The following is a 20,022-nucleotide window of genomic DNA, read 5'->3' as shown; positions in this document are numbered from 1 at the left end:
ACGTGAGCGGGAGCGGCCTGGGGAGCCGGAGCGCACCATGGAGGCGGCGGCGGGCGGCCGCGGCGGCTTCCAGCCGCACCCGGGGCTGCAGAAGACGCTGGAGCAGTTCCACCTGAGCTCCATGAGCTCGCTGGGCGGCCCGGCCGCCTTCTCGGCGCGCTGGGCGCAGGAGGCCTACAAGAAGGAGAGCTCCAAGGAGGCGGGCGCGGCTGCGGTGCCGGCGCCGGTGCCCGCGGCTGCCGAGCCGCCGCCGGTGCTGCACCTGCCCGCCATCCAGCCGCCGCCGCCCGTCCTGCCCGGGCCCTTCTTCATGCCGTCCGACCGCTCCACAGAGCGCTGCGAGACCGTGCTGGAGGGCGAGACCATCTCGTGCTTCGTGGTGGGCGGCGAGAAGCGCCTCTGTCTGCCGCAGATCCTCAACTCGGTGCTGCGCGACTTCTCGCTGCAGCAGATCAACTCGGTGTGCGACGAGCTGCACATCTACTGCTCGCGCTGCACGGCCGACCAGCTGGAGATCCTCAAAGTCATGGGCATCCTGCCCTTCTCGGCGCCCTCGTGCGGGCTCATCACCAAGACGGACGCTGAGCGCCTGTGCAACGCGCTGCTGTACGGCGGCGCCTACCCGCCGCCCTGCAAGAAGGAGCTGGCGGCCGGCCTGGCGCTGGGCCTGGAGCTCAGCGAGCGCAGCGTGCGCGTGTACCACGAGTGCTTCGGCAAGTGCAAGGGGCTGCTGGTGCCCGAGCTCTACAACAGCCCGAGCGCCGCCTGCATCCAGTGCCTCGACTGCCGCCTCATGTACCCACCGCACAAGTTCGTGGTGCACTCGCACAAGGCCCTGGAGAACCGGACCTGCCACTGGGGCTTCGACTCGGCTAACTGGCGGGCCTACATCCTGCTCAGCCAGGACTACACGGGCAAGGAGGAGCAGGCGCGCCTCGGCCGCTGTCTGGACGACGTCAAGGAGAAGTTCGACTACGGCAACAAGTACAAGCGGCGGGTGCCCCGGGTGAGTGTCCCGCGCCACGGCCGGGCCCGGGGAGTGAGTAGGAGGGCGGGCTGCGGAGAGGGTGGGGGTTCCTCCTGGGTCAGGGGCTCTGCCTCCCCTACACGTCTCAGGGTTTGGTTTGGTTTTAAGGAAATTTGGGGTGGCGCTGGCGTCCCCGTAGATGGCCATGTATCTGGGAGGAAGGTCCTCCCGTCCGACTCCTAGGACAAGCCGCTTGCCTGGTTGGGGGCCTCGAGGGCTGGCCAGGGTGGGTGAAGCCTTCCTGAGGCCCATAGCCGGTGCCCAGCTGGGCCGGCAGGGGCAGGCTTCAGACCTCGGACTCTTCTGCCCTGAGTCCCGGGAAGTTTGATACCGGCCGCGTCCAGGCTGGAGCCGGGAGCCCAGGCCTTCTTGGGGCCCAAGGAGGTGTCCAGGCCGAGTTGGCGGAAGGGACCCGCCCTGGCCCTAACGCTCCCGGGCTGGCACCCGGAGGGGCGCCTGCCCCTGTGTCCTAGCAGACAGAACTTGGCCGGGCAGGGCCTGTTTGTGCCTTGAAGGTTGGGAGACACACTAAACCGAAGCCAGGTGTTCGGGCCGTGGTGGCAGGGGGCCGAGACTCGGCGACTCCAGCTCTGTGTGTCTGCCCTAGGGAGTGAATCCCAGAGTCCCCCGTGCGGGGGCGAGGGCCCCTTGGCACTGGGCTCGGGGACTGGTCAGCGGGCACCCGGGGCCCCGAGTGTCAGGGTAGCCGCCGGCCTGCGATTTGTTTTGGATGTGCACGTTTCCTTCTCTCCTTCTCTCTGAAACGCTGAAGGGCGCCGCGGGGAAGGGCCGCTGGCCTAGTCCCTGTTGTTTGCCAGACGGAGGATCTGTGTGATCCAGCCTGGCAGCTCCCGGGCCACTCGACGCCGAAACCATTCAGTGGGGTCCACGCTAACTTTCTGTGACATCTCCCCCCTCTCCCCGAGTATTTGTAACTTTTCTTTTAAATATCCAGGCTTATTAAATTGCACACACAGAATGCTGCATTGGCTCAGCTATTCTTGGGAGGCCTAATTAATTCAGCTATTGCATCAAACTTTTTTTTTTCCAAATCTGTGAATAGATGCTCCCGCCCGGTTTTCTCTGGGCGCCCCTCCAGCGGAGTGTCAGAGTCTCAGGGAGCGGAGGAGGGGAGGGGAAGTGAGGGCCTGTCGCCTGCGCTCAGAGGGGCCACCGTGTGCGTTTGTGGATTTGTGGTGTTTCTGCCCTTGGCTAGGCTGGCGCCCAGGTGGCAGCTGTCTGCAGACTATGGGGCTGGGATTGGGCGGGAGGGACCGTCTGAGTGGGCAGCGCTGGTGGGGGAGTATGCTGTTGGGAACGGCCGGCTGGCCGGGCCCTTCGTTTTAGACTGGGAGCTGGCTCTGGGTGGCATGGTGGGCGCTCCCTGCACACTGGGGGCCTTTCTGTTTGGGGTGCCTGCCCCCTTGACAGCCATCGTGGCCCGAGGGAGCCCCGTGTGCAAGGTGGTGCTGGGTTCTGGCCGACAGGGGAAGCCCGTGGTGGGTCGCTTACCCCGGGGTGGAACGCAGAGGGGCTTGTCTCACAGGGTGTGTGTCTGTGTCTGTGTCCGAATCTGGGTCGTGTATGTTTGTGGCTGTCTTCCTGGGGTGGGCTCTTTGTTGCAGCTGCAGACCCGGGCCTCAGCCCTCTTGCAGCAGGCTCCGCTCTTCTGGACATGGGTGTCCGTAGGCTCAGCTTGTGGGCCCAGGGACTGCCAGGTGAGAAGGCAGGACCGTCCCCTGAGCCACAGTCCCAGAGAAGAGGTCAGAGGGGGCTTTCGTGCCTGGTGATTTCAACAGATGGTCAGCACCACCCTTTCTCCTTCTGTGCTCCCCCCAGTGCCGCTCAGAAAGCTCATTCACCCGTTAAAAAAATCTCCCCCGTGATGACGAAGATGTGGTCGCTGTAAGTGGTTGTTGGGGTCCCCAGGCCGAAGTGTCAGCGCGGCCTATCCTTGCAGTGGTGGTATGGGCCGGCGGTCCGGTGTCCCTCCTTCCGGGCCTCGGCCGTGTGGCTGGCTGGCCGCTCACACGCTCCTGTGCCTTCCTGCCACTCCTGTACCTCGGGGGGCACTCCTCCCGCCGGCCTCGCCGCGTATCCTGTTCCCGGGACTGTGCTCACTGCCTTCTCTCTGTGACTATGCGGTTGGGAATTCTGGGGTGCGTGGTCCTTTCCAGAAGTCGCCAGCACAGCCTGTCTACATGCCAGGGACACCCCACCCGTGAGAAGGGGGGGTCTGAGCCTCAGGATCAGGGGGGCCCATGGCTGCCCAGACCCTGCTTGTTCTGGAAGAAGCTGCCTGGGAAGACCCCCTCCCGGCGCCCTGCCCGCCTCTGTCCGCCCCTCCCACTCCCTGCTCGACAAATTATTCACGGCTTGTGTTTTGATTTCTTCACTTTTCTCGTAGTTTAGTTTAATGTTTTTGGTCTCCCAAGGCTGAGGGCAGAGAGGAACAGAGTGTGCTGGCAGCACTCTTTGTGGGGGCCTTGGGTGCCGGGGCCATGAAGTGAGCCGAAGTGTGTTCCAGGTGCCGGGGGCCTAGGGGTCACCCGGGTCCTCTGCCGTCAGCAGTGGGCGGGGGCCAGGGACTCTCGTGGGGTCCTGGTGCCCAGTGGCCTTCTCTTGCCCTGCCGTGCCTGCGGCCTGACTGCGGCAGGGCGGCGGTCCCAGCGTGGGACCGAGTGGGGGGGGCGGGGCTCCAGCCTGAGCTGGAAACCCTTGAAGGTGGCGCGTCCATGTGTGCCAGCCGGGGCCCTTCTCAGTGATGCCCCCCACGCCACGGGGGCCCCAAGGATGTGCTCTCGGCCGTCCTACGGCTGTTGGGGCTGCCGGGGCCCCGGCTGCTGTCCTTGGTGTCCCGCGCTGGGCGGGTCTGAACGTGGAGCCCCATGGGGCTGCTCCCATGTCCTCGCCCTGTCCCTTGCTCCGTTCCTCACTAGCTGCCTGACCTTGAGCAAGTTTGCCTCAGTTTCCTCACTTGTGAAAGGGGGACTGTAGTAAGTAGCGGCCATTGGCAGTGTTTTTTGGGGGGTGTTTAAGTGATGAGGTCATAGGCGGGGCGAGGACGTGTCCTTTTGCTGCTGGGAACATGTGGCGAGGAGATGGGGGCCTCAGAGCCTTCCCATGGCCCCCTCCCCTTTTCTTCTGCCCAGTCGGCTCTGTCCCTTATCTGATGGCGTTTGAACCAAACTGGACTGGTGTTTTAACGGTACGGCTGCTATCAGTCATGGCGGGACGTTGGTGCTGCCAGCCTGGCTGCTGCCTGGGACGCACCCCTCGTTCCGCGGGAGGGCTCCTCGCGGGCCGAGCAGGCGGCGGGGTGGGGGTGTGCTGTCTCCCCAGGGCTGGAGCCTGGCCGTTCCTTGTGTGGTTAAGAAACGGGCTCCTGGGAACTGCTGTGCCTTCGGAGGGTTCCGCTTCTCAGACCGGAGACCGGGGATGGTGTCGCTTGCTGGCCCCTGTCCTTCAGACGCTGAGTCCTCGCAGGAGTCTTCTTTGTAGAATTGCCTGCACACCAGGGGCTCGTGGGCCGATGGTCGCCGTGGTGTGTGGTGTGAGCGTCCACGGTGCGGTCTGTCTGAATTCCTAGCGCTGGAACGGTTTCCCTGCGTCACCTGATGACGGTTCTCTAGTCAGAGAGCAGTGCTTCCTCAAAGTAGAGACCCGGCCGGGCTGTTGGCGTGGAGGAGCGTTGAGTCTCTTGGTGTCTGTTGCGGATCGGCTGTGGCTGTGGTGGAGGGAGATCTGGGCCTCTAAGCGGGCTGCGTGTTGTGCGTTCAAGCCGAAATGGCCACGGGAGGGCATGGAGTCAGGAGCGTGCGACAGGCTGGAAGGGACTCTGGCCAGCATGCCTTTCCCGGCACTCCCTCTCTCATGGGGGGGCTGTGCTCACCGGATGCCGTCAGGTTTGGCCCTAGATGTGAGGTTTGGCTGTCCTGTTTTTTCTCTAAGATATTTATTTCTCTACCTGTGTATCTATCTATCTATCTGTTTTTCTTGGCCGCGCCGGGTCTTAGTTGCGGCATGCGTGCGGGAGCTAGTTCCCCAACCAGGGATCGAACCTGGGCCGCCTGCATTGGGAGCGGGTATCTTAGCCCCTGGGCTGCCGGGGAAGTCCCTCGGCTGTCCCTTTGTCCACTTGTTTTGCTCGAGGTTTTCATGGGGCTCCATGGTGATTCCCTGGCCTTGGACGCTCAGCTGAGAAGGCGGGGTGCCATCGGGCGATGATGCGAGGCCAGGCTCCTGGACGGGCCCCGCCCCTTGTGCAGGAGGACAGGGTCTGCGGGTCCGTCTGGTCCTCAGCGCGAAGGCCCCAGAGTGAGGCCGGGGCCTTGTCAGAAGGGAAACAGCAGCTTGAGGAGCCTCTGGTTGCTGCCCTGAGCCCTGTGGTCAGCTGTGTGTGAGGGAGGGAAGGCGTGGGGGGCTGGCCCTCAGTCTCTGTGCAGTGAGCGGGCCACGTCTGCCCGTCTTCAGCCATCCTGCCGATGTCCAGGACGTCTCCTTGGAGCTGGGCGGGGCCCTCGTCTCTCTGGGGGCAGCAGGGTCCTTGAGTGGCCCTCGCCTCCGACCCTCCTGCCCCCCGGGACCCCTCAGCCGGCGCGGGGCTTCGCGAGTAGGGCCAGTGGCTCCCACGCTTCGTTGCAGCGCGTCTGGGTACCGTCTGTCTGAGATGCCAGGCGAGGCCCACGAGGAAGTCTGGGGAGGGTGACCGCCGGGCGCCGGGAGGGCCTGGGGGAGGCGGTGCTTCCGGGCCCTGCGCCCCAGCTGTCTGGCGGGAGGTGTCCGTGGCCGGCGGCCGGACTCTCTGTGGCCCGGAGACTGTTACACAAGCAGCAATAATGTGTCTCTTTCTAAGGATTGCGAAAGTTGGGGAGGATTTCTCCACTGGAAGAATTATGCAAGTTTCAACTGAAATGTTTTTTAGAAGTTTCTTTGTTTTGAGTTAAAATACAGAGGCTGAATTATTTCCTTAAGATCTGTGAGAGCTGCGGGAGAGGGAGAAGGCTCCATTCCTCCAAGGGCCGTTCCTTCCCTCCTGCCCACTGGTCATGGGGCGATGGGGCGAGTCCAGGGGGGCTGGGCCCTGAGATCGCGGGGCGGGGGCTCTGGGCCACACGCATCCGTGGGTTAATGAGGGCCGATCCGAGCCTCAGAGAAGGGACGGGAAGTCGTTTCCGGGAGTGTGGGGCCCACGCGGTGGGGTCTGAAGCTGGTTTTGGTCGGAGTTGGGTTAGCACTGCGAACGGTGTCCGTGTGTCCGTGTGAGTGGAGTGGGGCGGGCGGGGCCTTGGGCTGCACGTGTGTCCACGGTGTGACCTGTGCCAGCGTGGCCCGGGCCCCCATGCAGCCTCAGGGCAGGGGGGGAGCAGAGCACAGCTCTGATGCTGCCGTCTGTGAACGCAGGGCTGGCTTCCAGAAGCCCCTGCTTCAGCGCAGTGGGACGGCCGGGGGAGCAGACAGGACGCTGTCGGGTATTTGGCGTTTGCGTCTCCTCTGATTTTACATTTTTGATTTAGAAAGACTCACAGACGCTGCGACTTCTTGATTTCGCAGCTACAGATAATTCAGGAAGTTGGCGTGGCTCTGTGGGCCGCGCAGCCCGCAGCGGTCAGGCCTGCCCCGCGGTCTGGGCTCTCCGGGGAGCCCTTGTTGCGGCCGGCTCTGGGGTTGTGTGTTTGTGGTTGTGTTGTCGGCTTCATGGGGGGGGTGTTGGTCTCGGCTGGGTCCCCAGTTCCGGGCTTGGAATAAATACTCGTTGAATGACTCATAGAGGCATGAAATCACTAATCGTCAAGGTTTACTGGCAGCTTGGCTGTGGATGGCTAGAAAAGGAGAGAGCGGGGAGCTTTCCCGGGAGTGGACAGAGCTGTCCTGTAGGTGTCGGGAGTCCGCGCCCTGCTTCACATTTGCTTGGGTCTGCGTGGGGGGTTCGAGGGACGCTCTCCCTGGACAGGTCTCGTGTGGCGTCGGCCCCGACGTGTCTTCCGCTGGGATGCTGGTGGGCTACTTCGAAAGGAACATCTCTTGTTGAAAGTAGGCTCCCCGCGATGTGGCCAGCAGCGTGGAACTGGGTTGAATGTCAGGACTGTAGGTGGGGGCGATGGATGCATTTTGGGGTCAGCCACTGGATGTCAGGTGGTCCTGTGTGCCCGCGCTGGCCTCCCTCAGCCCCCGAGGAGCTGTTGGCCACGGCGTCACAGGAGCCAGGTGGTTGTGATTGGTGCCTGGGGACCTGCCCCAAACCTGGGCCTGGCGGCACGGTCTTCTCCGCACCCCACTCTTCCCAGCTGGGCAGGGGCGCCCCCGTGCCTCTCCTGCGCCACGTAGCGTGTTCCGGGAGGGCCGAGGGTCTGTCCCGCTTCGTGTGCAGGAAACCACCCCAGCATGGGAGCCCACCTCCACATCATGGGCCGTCCCAGCCACACCCACTGCCAACAGCCCTGGGGAGGCCGGCAGCCCACCTGGCTCTGAGGCCGGGGGTATCTGGACGGCCTGTGGGGCTGTGACTGGGCCTGTGAGTGGCCTGCTTCCTGGGTCCACGTCTGTTCTCTGACACCTCAGGGTTCTTTCATGTTGCCGTGGCCCTGGTTCGTGGCTCAGGCCCGGTGGGTGGGCGAGGCATCCACGTGGCAGCGGCAGTGACAGGCGAGCTGGCCAGTGGCCGCGTGTGCTGCCTTCACACCCGACCTCCTCGCTCTCCGGGGTCGCGGCCGTGCTCACGGTTCCTCCGGCCCGTCCTGGTGGACGCGTTCCTGTTTGCCCGGCGTTCTCCTCTTGGATCAACTCACTGCTGCCCTTCCACCCTTGGAACAAGAGGGGCGGGCCGTTGGCCCTGCAGAGCCCCTCTCACCCTGCGTGCGGCTGGGGTGCCTCACACGGGGACCCACGGGTCCAGCCGTGGACGGCAAGGTGCACAGTCTTCATGTGGACCCGCTAGGCGCGGGCCGGGCCCTAGAGACGGTGGGGCCTCGGCGCCCTGGTGCTTCGTGTTCCAGCCGCCGCGAGTGAGGCTGGGCTGGGAGGCGGGTGTGGGCGGGTGTGGTTGTCTGACTCCGAGACGTCGCCCCCTGTGGGGCGGGTGTGTCTCTGGAACCGTGGGCTGGTGCTCCGTGAGCCCTGGCGGAGTTGGGGCAGATGGGGCGGGGGGCCGCTGTGCTGCCCCTGGAGGAGGGGCAGGTGCATGTGTCCCATGGGTAGTTCTGGAATCCCCTGGCCCCTCCCCGCCGGAGGTCAAGGCAAGGTAGAGGTGCTGGGCTGCAAGGGGGAGCCTTGGGGGCGGGGGGTCTCTGCTGGCCTTGACTTCCTTCTGCACCTGGGGTGGGGACCCCAGGCCTGGCGTGAAGCCCCGGGGGTCCCAGCCCTGCCCTCCCTGGTCTCGCCTGGGGCTGCTGGCTCCCCTCACCTGCCGCCTCCCGCTTCCTGGCGTTCGAACCACGTTGCCCAAACCGTTAAAAAAATTATACTCCCAAGTTGAATGATATGCAAATGTAGTCAATTAAGCGAGGGGATTTTAATTAGCAGTTTAAGTTCATGTGTGAAGTGCCTAGCCTTAATTACTTGACAGTTTTGTTGTAAATTTGCTAAGTTTTTTTTTGCAGAACTATCAAAACTGTGATTTTTTTTTAACATCCTTGTATGTAATAAGTGTCGCCTAGCTTGCCTGACCCTAGTGGGTCTTTTCTGCATTTATAAAGCTCTTTAGGCTGTGAGACCAAGGTGGGCCCTGGGCTGGCCCCGCGTCACTCCAGGAGGTAAGCTGTGCTCCACGTGGCCTGAGCGGCCGTGCGGGGTCCTGGGCTCCCTGGTGGGGGATGCTCAGGACCCTCCTCCCAGCCGGGGTCCGGCCACCTGCAGTGGAGCTGGGGCTGGGCCATGTGCCGACGGGTGCGACTGCAGAGGACCGAGAACGCGGCCCCTGCCCTGCCCGGCGCTGGCACCCCTGCGGGCTGGGTCCCCGGCATCCCTGTCTGCCGTGAGGGCCCGGGGATTCCGAATCGCGCTCCTTCCCCACGGCGAGGAAGAAGGCCTCCACTCCTGCCGCCCCCCACCGAGCCGACAGTGCGGCCCGAGGCCGGCCCTGTGTCCAGTCTCTGCCGCGGGGCGGGTGTCCTGCAGGGGAGGTTGGAGTCTCCTGTTTGGGGAGAACTTGCTTTCATTTTCCTGTTGCTGCTGTTGAGGTGGTCTTGAGTCACTTGGGGGGGTCTCCCGTGGTTTTTAGTGCCCCTCGGGATTTAACTACCTGAGCTGGAGGCCTCTCACGCATCACGTACGTAATTAGGCTTTTAAACGTTCTGTTAAACACTTACACTTGTGTTGCGATTTCTCTCATGCGTCCCCGTGCCAGAGGCCCTGGGGTCCCCGGGACTGAGGAGTGTGGCCGGGACTCCACAAGGCAGCCCTGCAGCGTGGTCCCGCGGCGGCTGTAAGCGAGCGGAGGGATGGGGGCGCAGGCCGTGCCTGGGGCTCGCGAGAGTCGCAGACGCTCCGGAGCCGCCTGGGCCTGTGCCTTTGCTGCTACGGGGTGAGTGGAACAGAATCTTGCCCAGCAGAGCCCACCGCCTGAAGGGACCAGCGCTTGTCTCTCAGTGCCATGGTGACATGTCTGTGACTTATAAACTGGGAGATTCAAGAGTGCCCCGAAGTCGGGAGGTCAGTTCACGCAGCCACACACCCGGTTCCACACGTGCCATCGTGTTACTCGTTTCTTTTCATCTAGCTCCTTCCTCCTTTTTATTTGTTTTTGTTTTGTTTTTTTTTGGCGGTACGCCGGCCTCTCACTGTTGTGGCCTCTCCCGTTGCGGAGCACAGGCTCCGGACGCGCAGGCTCAGCGGCCATGGCTCATGGGCCCAGCCGCTCCGTGGCATGTGGGATCTTCCCGGACCGGGGCACGAACCCGCGTCCCCTGCATCGGCAGGCGGACTCTCAACCACTGCGCCACCAGGGAAGCCCTCCTTCCTCCTCTTTAAAAGCAGACCCCAGGCATTATCTCACTTCATGTTTAAGTGTTTCAAGATCCGTCTAACAGATACAGAATTGGAGAAAATCACCACCACTCTGCCATTAGCGCGTCTGACAAAATCGTTGAGAATGTCTTAGTGCCAGCCGGTCCCCGGCCTGTGTTTGGATCCCCGCCGTCTCAGACACAGTCCCCTGCGGGGGCCTTGTAGGATCCGGGGCCGCCGTTGCGAGTGGGTGACAGCCCTCCCTTGGGCACACGCCCCTGTGTGCACGTATCTCTGTGTACGTCTGTGCGTGTTTACAGCCACGTAGCATTTTTGCGAGTAATCTGTGGTATTGAGGGTCCTGGCGTTTATTCTGCATCCGAGGGTTGGGCCACGTTTTTGTTATTACAAGTGAGGCTTCAGGGAGCATCTTACCACGGATCCCTCGCAGAAACCTCAGCACAGCTGCGCGTGGTAGCACGGAAAGTCATGCACACCTGCCAGCTGCTTCCTGCCCCCCCCCCCGGACACCATCCTGAACGTCCCCGTGTCTGGACCTGTGTCCAGCGAGGCTGCTGGCTCCCCCTGGGTCTTGTCGCGTGGTCTGCTGGCCTGGTTGCTGGGCGCACACCAGCCTGTCCCCACTCTTGTGTCGATGGACTTGGGAGTGCCTGCGAACAGGAGTGTGGAGCGTCCTTGGTGCAAGCGTGTGCACGTGTGTCTGGAGCACGGGCTGTGCTGGGTCAGAGGTCATGCTGAGCTGTTTTCTGAAATGGTTGTACTGGCTGACCGGCCCCTGCGGGGAGGGGAGGGGAGGGCCTGGGTCCTGAGGTGGCTCAGATCAGTGTCACCGCAAGTGCATCTCCTCAGACGCCTGGGACTTCCGGTGAGTTTCTCGTAGGAGGTTTGGTGGCTCAGAGCGAGCTCCCTGGCCTGTTTCTTTCATTTAATTATTCACGCACACGATGTGTCTCTGTACTTCTCTGGCATCTTTGGTCGCGTGGGGTGACTGTGTGCTTAAGTCTGCGTGCACAGTCCTGGGCATTTCTCAGGAGGCTCTGACCCCCGCAGGGTGTAGGCCCTTTTTAAGGGCTCTAGATTTTGTTACCAGAATTCTTTCTCTAAACGGTGTGCCAGTTACACGCCCACGTTCCTACCTTCTCACAACGTTAGGTTACCGTCATTCAGAATAGCTTTGTTAATGTGAGAGGTGAATAGCTCTCGATTCCTTTTTTGCTAATGGAGTCGGCCATTTTGTTATTTTTAGTATTTTTTTCTGTAATTCTTCTTATACGTGGTTTTTTGGTGTGTGGGGTGAAATATGTGTACCCTAAAATTTCCCATTTCTTTTAAGTGCACAGCTCAGTGGCACTAAAGCACGTTTACACTGTTGTGCAAACATCACCACCATCATCTCCAGAACTTCCTCATCTTCCCAAACTGACACTCTGCCCCCATGAGACACTCACTGCCCACCCCTCCCCCAGCCCCGGGCCCCACCCTCCTACTTTCTGTCTCTGTGAGTGTGACTCCTCCAGGGACCTCACAGAAGCGGGATCACACAGAATTCGTCCTTTTGTGTCTGGTTTATTTCACTCGACATCGTGTTCTCAGGGTCCATCCACGTTGAGCAGGTGTCAGAATCTCCTCCCTCTGTGAGGCAGAATAATACTCCGCTGGATGGACGGACCACATTTTGTTTATCTGTCATCAGACAATGGACACCTGGGTTGCTTCCATGTTTTAGCCACGCTGAATCGTGCTGTTGTGAGTGGGTTTAGCCTTCCTTCAGTTCTGTCGGGCACGTTCTCACGTGTGGAATGGCTGGTCACACGGCAATTCTGTGTCTGCTTTTTGAGGGACCTCCATACTGCCTTCCACAGCAGTGGTGCACCTGCGTCCCGGGTTCCCCATATCCTCGCCGACACTGGTTTCTGTTTTTTGATGGCGGCCACGGGTGTGAGGTGGTGTCTCGCTGTGCTGTGACTCGCGCTCCCCGATGATCAGTGATGCTGAGCATCTTGTCGTGAGCCTGTTGGCCGTGCGTGTGTCTTCTTTGGAGAGAGGTCTGTTCGAGTCCTTTGCCCTTTTTGAACCGGGCTGTTTGTCTGGCCTTGTTCAGCTGTAGGAGCGCTCTGCCTTTTCTGGAGTCTGATGCTTTGTCGGCTGTTTCAGTCACCCCTCTGTTGTCACTGTGGCTGGACACCCATCTTTGTACAAGGAGACCCCACGTGCCTCAGAGACTCTGGTGCAGCCGGGCACAGTGGGAGGGGTAGTGACCTGCTGGAGGAGGGGCTGCCGGCAAGTCTCACGGTGGAGCGTGGTGGGCGGACCTGGATGCAGACGTCGTCCGTGATGGGGCGTCCGCGCTGTGCCCGGCTCGTGGGGGCTGGGAGGGAGCCTGCAGGGGCCGGGGGTGGCTCTGCCCACCACGCGCGGGCCGTCTTCTAGTCCTGGGGAGGCCTCTGCGAGGGCTGCTGCGCGTGTGCCCTGGTCGGGGCCAGGCTCTGGACAGATGGCCGGGCCTCAGCCCGGGGTGGGGAAGGGCAGGGCAGGAGCGTGTCAGGCTCCGAGGGGCGGCCCGGCGAGCCTGGCGTGAGGCTGTCTTCTCTCTGTGAAGTCTGCCTCCTGCCTCAGTTTCTGGAGAAAGTTCTGGTAAGAGGAAGTGATGGACTCTCTGAAACTGATGCTTCTCCCCACACAGAGAACCGCGTCTCCACCTTTTAAGCGTGTCACCAGATGTGGGTGGCGCGCTGGACCCAGAGCAGGCGGACACCCACCCCTGCCCTGGACAGCTTGGGGGCAGCTCGGGGCAGGAGTGCCCGCTGGCCGGACGCTGACTTTTCCCGGGAGACTGGGAGGAAGGTCAGAGCTGCTCCTGGGCAGCTGGGCGGCCGACGCCGAGCTCGGGGGCCAGCATGCGGACCTGCAGCCCCACCTGGCTCGGCTCCAGGACAGTTGGGAGGCCCAGGAGCCCGAGCCCAGGACCGCTGGCCCCTTGGTGTCCTCCCTCTACCTTCGGACACCGCTTTCCGCGTGGCTGGCGCTCGTGCCCCTCTCGTGGCCCTGGGCCCAGCCCGGCCCCCAGCCGTGATTTCCACTAGTTTGGCATTGGTTTCAGGAGGCCACGGTAACAGGGGGCCCGGGAGACATGGGTCCTCCGGGTGGGCCACTCGCTGTTGTGCTCCGCCACCTTGTGGAGGTGTGGGTGGTGAGGGTGGGGGTGGGGGTGGGATCCCTTCCCTGGAGCCCCGAAGGGCCTTGAGGTCATGGGGTGGCTCCTGGGGCCTGGGTGGTGGCCTTGGCCGGGGCGGCCGTGCCCCGCTGCCCGCACCCCAGCCCCGGGGCTGCACTGCCTGAGCTGATGACCCGGACCATCCCCAATGTTTGCTTTCCAGACACCCCCATCTTGGCCTCCTGCAGGGGGGGGCGCAGGCTTGGACCTGGGGGGCCGCGGTCACCGTCTGCTCTTCCGTCCAGCTTTGTCTTAGCTGTTGACTGCGGATGAGCGACAGGGCAGTGGGCTGTGCGGCCCGCCGCTGGCTCTCAAAAGGAGGGTCCCTGATGGTTGTTTTGCAGATACCGCCCGGGCTGCCCACTGGGTGGGGTGACGCCACTGGCTGGACTCAAAGGGAAGACCCGGTGGTGGGAACCTGGGCGTGGCCTGCAGTGACCGCAGTGAGGGTGGCGCTTTGTGCTTGGGTTAAAGAAAAGAAGGACTTGGAAATCTCTCAGCGGGCTCTCCCTGGCCTCTCCGCTGCCCACAGTGAAGCGGAAATCACTGTCTTTGGATCTGATTTTAACCTTTCCCCCCCCACCCCCCATCTTCTCTGTGCAAGTACTAGTAAGTATAATTTTTTGGTATTCCTGGTCAAGTAGAAGTTTCTTGAAACTTAGAGAGGCAGTTTAGCTTAGTGGTTAGGGGCATGGATTCTTAAAACCTGACTCCTGGGACTTCCCTGGCGGTCCAGTGGTCAGGACTCTGCACTCTCACTGCCGAGGGCCTGGGTACCATCGCTGGGCGAGGAACTAAGGTCCCACAAGCTGTGTGCTGCGGCGAAAAATTAAAAAAATAAAACATTGTCTTTTTACCAAAAACAAAACCAGAAACAACAAAGAACCGAAAAACACTTGCTTCCCGGGCCCAGATCCTGGCCTGGCCAGTCTCTCCCTCGGATCTGAGGCCCTGTTACTTCCTCGGGCCTCGGTGTCCCCACCTGCGAAGTGGGGTGGTGGGGTGCCCACCCCTGCGTCGGTCACGATGAAGGCCCAGCACCGTGTGTGAGCTTCCGGCTGCCCCAACCCTTTTCTCTTTCCGAAGCCGGGGCATCTGACAGGAGGCAGCGGGCCCGACAAGCTGTCCCAGGAGCCCAGCTGGGGCCATGTGTGGGCATAGCGGGCTGGCACGGTGGCCTCCCTGCAGCTAGCCGGGCCAGTGGGGCGGGCGCCAGCAGGTGCTGTGGGCAGAGCACACGGTGAGCCAGGCGGCCACAGCTCTCTGTGCCAGCAGCGGGCTCATGGGTGGACCGGGGCCTGTGCCGTCTGTGGTCAGTGTGCCCCATGCTGGCCACCCCGATGGACTTGCAAGTTCTCAGCCCACTGCCAGGGGGTGGGGTCCGAGGGGGGGGGGGGGTAGTGGTGCGTTTGGCCTGGGCCCCTGCGTGTGGTCCCGTTGGGAGGCTGGGAGCCACCCGTGTCCTGGGGGCCCCTGGGCTGTGTGCAGGCCGGGCGTGCGTGGGCCAGCTCAGCCGCCCACCTCAGCCATGCCAGCAGGTGGTGCCCGGTGACGGGCTGCGGGAGTCCCTTCTCTGCCGAGTTCAACCTTCACGTGGCCCCATGGCGGGAGGGAAGACCTGCATTCTGTTTCAGAGCAAGGCTCATGGGATGGGATTTCAAGTGGGACAACTTTGGGTGATTCTTCGAGTGGTGATTTGGGTAAACAAGCCAGCAGCGGTCCTCTCCGGTGGAAGCAAGGGAGTGTGTACCCGCTTAGGGAGGTTCCTTCCCTGTCCTGCTGCTGTTGGGCTGGGGGCTTGGGAGGGAGGAGCCCGTGGGGCGGGGTCACGGGCCGACATCTCCTGTCGGCAGGAGCCAGGGGCTTGGGTCTCGGAGGGGCCGGGGGTGTGGGGTGTGGGCGTCGCCATTCCCCTGCTCCTTGTTGGTCCAGGTCCTCATGTGCTGGATGCTGGATCATTGTACCAGAGAGTTGAACTGGAATTTGACATTTGTTTTTATAACCATGTTTGTTACTGTTCAGGAAATCTGGAATTTTGAGAGTTAGGTTTTTCATGCTGTTTGATTTCTGACGACGCCTTTGGGTCCGTCTTAGAAAAATCACTCAGCGCGGCCTAAATATCGCAGGCGGTCACTGCCCTGCACGAGCTGGGCGTCCCCAGAGCGCCGGGCCCGTTCTTGGTGCGCGATCCCGTGTCCTCATTCTGTGGCGTGGCTGCTGCTGCCGTTGGTAAACCTGCTGCGTCTCCTTGGTTTGGGACTTTTTAAGAAATCTTCAAACCTGCAGTGAAGCTTTGAGAGCAGGTTCACCAAGGTTCACACCTGCTATGCTGGAGGGAGTGTCCGTCACTGTGGTCCTTGGGCGTGTGACCACCGGGGGGCCCAGCTGCTGCCCCGTCCTGAGCCCGTCATCTCTCTCGGCCCTTTCACAGTGGTTTGCTTCTGCCGGGGACCCGCCAGGATGCGCCCTGGGCCGTCTCTTCCGGGCCGTCTCCTGAGTTCCTCCCCACCTTTGGTCCTGCCTGACGCTGCATTTGGAGGGTGGGAGCCGTCCTGTGGATCTCCAGCCGGGGTGCCTTGGCATGTCTCCTGGTCGGTGTCAGGTGGCGTTTGGGGCGGGATCGTGAAGCTGCAGGAGGCTCAGAGTCTGCCTCCCCTTGGGGACGGCAGCTTTTGATCACTGTCGTGAGTGGGGTCTGCCTTTTCCCTCCATGGTTAATAAGTAATCTGTGGGCAGACTTTAGACCCTGCCAGCATCCTGTCCCCGTGAACTTTCTCCTGGTGGGTTCATTGTCCCTCTGCGATGCTTCCTGACCCGCGACAGTGGTCGGTCTGGTTCTCACGGAGCTCTGCCCTCCCTCCCCCTCCTGCTGCTTGGTGTCACCAAATTCAGCCCATTTCAGTGTCCCAATTGTTCTGCCATTATCTGATGCCTAAACTGTCCCTCTTTTGGCCACCTACTGGGACTCGGTCCCTCCTGATGGCTTTTCTCCCACCCCCCACCGCCATGCCCCACACCTCATGGCAGCGTGTGGCCCATCCTTTCCTGACGGCTCCCTTACAGGGAGCCGGGTCACCAGGTGGTTTAGTCTGAGATGCGGCCCCTTGATGTGGACGCGCCTGCCCCCAAGCCAGAGCCCGGGGGGGTGGGTACCAGTCTCGGTAGGGGTTGCCTCACGTCGGGCAGCGGTAAGGTGACTGCTGACGGCAGATGATCTTTCTGCACGTGAACGTAGGGCCGTCTTCCATTTCTCATTGTTAGGGGTCATGGATGGAACCCAGCCGCTTCCTCCCCAGTGGCTCGTGTCTCGGGGGCCTCCCATGGGGCTGCGTCTGTTGACATTTCACTGTCCCTGAGCCCAGAGGCCGTCTCTGTGCCTGTGTCCACTCCACCCTGGGCTGTGCCCAGGTGCACCGTGCGCTGGGCTCGCTCACACTCTTCCCTGCCCAGAACGTCCTCTCGTTCCTGCGCCTGGATCTGTGTCCTTCTCTGGGCGAGTGGGGTCAGGAGGGCAGGGAGCCTGGTGCGCAGCGCGGCCTCCAGGTGCCTGTCACTTCGGTTTGAGGTGGAATGGAGAGAATTGAAAAACGTCCCTTTTTTCCCCATTTGGAAAGCAAACCTTTATCCTACCTCAAATCTCTGAAAGCCCTGTAAGATTAAAAAAAAAAAGGGGTTGACTCATTTTAGCTACCCTAAGAAGGATGAGAGTGTTTTGAGAGCAGTAGTGGCTGACTGATCGAGGATGAGGTCGCGCCCGTGGCATGGCCCGATGTTCTGAAGCTCTTCTGGGCTGTGTAGGGGCGGCCAGGCTCCAGACAGGTGCCCCGTGGCTGTGCGGCTGGGGAGGCCCCCAGGTTCCAGGCCCTGTGCTGGGGATACAGCCTCCCAGGGAGCAGTTTGCAGGGTCCCTTAGGGCTACAGTGCTTTGTACCTGCCGAGGCCCTTCGTCCGTGTGAGCTCATGACCACAGAGAGTTGCCAGAATGTCAATCCAAGGGCAGGCACGTCAGTGCTTTGTGCCCAAAAAGAAGACGGAGCTTAAAGACACGCCTGGCCCCTGGCCACGGGCACCTTGCCCCCGGCTTTCCGGCATGGTCCGCGTGCCTCCAGAGAGGACGAGGCCCGTGTTCCCACCGCCCCTCCGAGCTCGGGACGGGGTCCTTGGTTGAGGCCAGTGTCGGGCCGATGCCCAGCTCTGCCAGAAGAGCCTTCCAGTGGGTCCAGCCTATCAGCAGAAGGTTGTAAGTACTGAGCCTCACAGGAGAACAAGGAGGGCCCGACTGGAATGGATGTTCAGGGCCCGACTTGGTTCAAGTTGCTTTGGCTGTGCCGTGGGGCACCGTGCACCGTGGCGCACAGCCTCGCCCGTCCCGACCTGCAGCGCGTGGGTATGGGCCGAGCCCTGCCACCCTTTCCGGCCCCGGCCCCCGCAGTCAGCCAGCGTGGGCGTGCCGGGGCCGGGGCCCTCGCGTTCCCCCGTGAGGCCCCCGAGTCAGTGTGTGTGCTTGCTCTTGACGTATCCTTTGTGTATCCCTGGGGCCGGGCCTCCGGTGAGGGGAGAAGGACCCATCGCGGCTCTGTCCTCAGACGGCGATTTGAGGAGACAGCCTGTGAACCTCAATTCCCTCAAGCCCTCCTGCATTCACATCTTGTCCCGCCAGGGGCCTCGCTTTTATCCCTGGGGACGCATTCCCACACGTGTGCGTTTCTCAGTAAACAAGCCACGCGCTCCAAGCCCGACGATGAGGCAGAGGCAGAGGCAGAAATGGGCCGCGTGAGAGCAGGAGCAGGTGGCCCTGCTGTGCGTCCCGCTGGCCGCCGGGCCGAGGGGGATGGCGTGTGCCTGAGCAGCGGGCACAACGGCCTCGTGCGTGGTGCCGTTGGCCGGGCCGCACCAGTGCTCTCTGCTGCTCAAGGCCCTGGTGTCGTTAGTTGAGGCGCCTTCCGCGCCCCGCCTGGGTGTCGGATTCTGTGTGGTGCACAGGGAACCAAGGTGCCCTCATTTGGATGCTGGAGGGCATGTGGCCCCGGGGAGCCCAGCCAGAGTGGGAAGGAGCGCCACAGCTGCCAGGTGGCGTGAGGGGTGTGAGGGGCGGGGGCGACCCGTCGGCAAAGGCCTTGGCCAGGCTTAGCACTGGTGGCGCCTGTCCGTCGTGGGCAGAGGTGGACCCTGCGGGCGGAGCGCTCGCTGCCGGGGCGGGAGGTGCTCCGTTCTCCTGGAAGCCTCACGCTCGCCCCGCTGATCCACATCAGGGCTTACTGTGACGGGGGGAACCGTCCGGGCCCCATGCATGCCCCGCCGCGACTGCCTGGCCGCGCAGCTTGCCCTTGCCACAGGAGGTGACTGCGCTCGCTGGTCCCCCCACTCTGCAGTCAGAGAAGGGCTGCAGGTGCCACAAGTGGGGGCAGCCAGACCTCTGTGGGCCGCGGTCCTGTAGTGTGTGTGCGCTGCCGGGCCTGGCGCAGTCCTGAGCTGTGCTGCGTTGTTTCAGGTGCCCCAGGTGCATTGCTAGGTGGTCTCTAGGTGGGTCCAGGGGGACCTCTCTCGAAAGTTCTTCCGAGACTTTCTGATCCACGTGGGAGCTTCTTGTTCATCTCGAGCTGTTGATTCTGAAGTGTCGGGAAGGTCCGCCGTATAGCCTGGGCCATCGACCAGCGTGATGCACCTGCTCGGAGTGCTGGCCGGCGGGCCTGTGTCCCTCCCCCCGGCCCCATGCCGGCCCCTCTGCCCTTAGACGAGGCAGCATCAGGCTGTGGGCCCAGCGATGGATGGAGTTGTCTCCAGGATTGGTGCTGACGGAAGGAGCTAGCTGGCCCAGGCCCTCCAGCCCATCCTGGCGCACACAGGGGGCTGGGAAGCCCCACCCGCCGGGGGTCCTTCTCCTTGCTCCCTGTCCCTTGAGTAGCCCTGAAGCGGTGCTGCCTCCCCCAGGAGCCGCCACGTGGAAAGCTCAGGGTCTTTGTTTGCCTGTTGTCCATTTTGATTTCCTTGGTGCTCAGCGTAGACGTGCTGACGCGCACCCTCTGGCTGCCGGACAGTCCTGTGTGCACTTCTGGTTGTCACTGCCGCCCTGGGTGGGGCAGCTGAGTCGGGATCTTCTGTTTGCTTCCGACGTCCTCAAGGTACAGGCCGGCTGACGCTGGCTGTGGCTCAGCCTTCACAGGCAGGATCGGGATGTCCTGGGTGGACACGGCCGTGGGGGCTCTTTTTCCTCCAGATGCCTGTTCCCGCTGCGGGACACAGGTGATCTTTAGCCACATGCTGCCCAGCAAGGCCCGCTTTGTAATGTGGTGGAAGATGCGGGCTTGTGCCCCTGCTCCCCAGGTACGCGGACGTCACTTCTCCGTCTTTTTGGGGTTTGAGGGTTTGATGTTTGTTCTTATCATGATGTGGGCATCCTCTTACCTTTACTGTCACTTGGGGTCATGGCTAAAGAGCCGAAGGCACAAACCCAGTGACCCTGACCTATACTCTCCACTTGGCTTTGGGCAGGGGCTTCCTTTGGTTCACGGCTTATCCTCTGTTGACCCGTGTTTCTCAGTCACCTGTGCCTGCCACCCGTCCAGGCCTGCCCATGCCGTTGCATCTCAGGTCTGGATAAATCCACCCTTCGTGCTGACTGTTGTGACTGTGGGACGTGTTTACCCTGAGCCAGAGGATGTGTTCGGACCTCATTTCCTGTCTGCTCTAGGTCCTGCATCCTGACCTCACTTCCTGTCTGCTCTGGGTTCTGCATCCTGACTTCACTTCCTGTCTGCTGTGGGTCCTGAGTCCTGACCTCACTTCCTGTCTGCTCTGGGTCCTGCATCCTGACCTC

The 20,022-nt window shown here is 62.2% G+C and overlaps 1 protein-coding gene across 1 annotated transcript in view; it reads left to right on the top strand.

Annotated features, from left to right (window-relative positions):
- The first annotated feature begins 7 nt into the window (after positions 1-7).
- Positions 8-20,022, top strand: part of SKI (SKI proto-oncogene) — a 57,474-nt gene continuing 37,459 nt past the window's right edge. Inside the window, exon 1 of the mRNA XM_027110455.1 lies at positions 8-1,006. Within this exon, the coding sequence (XP_026966256.1) occupies positions 38-1,006 (969 nt within the window). The 5' untranslated portion in view covers positions 8-37. The remainder of the gene's footprint in view (positions 1,007-20,022) is intronic.

Source organism: Aethalodelphis obliquidens, unplaced genomic scaffold, assembly GCF_003676395.1.
Source record: "Aethalodelphis obliquidens isolate GAN/ISIS:26980383/991018 unplaced genomic scaffold, ASM367639v1 scaffold9, whole genome shotgun sequence".
NCBI lineage: Eukaryota > Metazoa > Chordata > Mammalia > Artiodactyla > Delphinidae > Aethalodelphis > Aethalodelphis obliquidens.
Note: the sequence above shows the minus strand (reverse complement) of the source record. Positions and strands in the feature narration are given on the sequence as shown.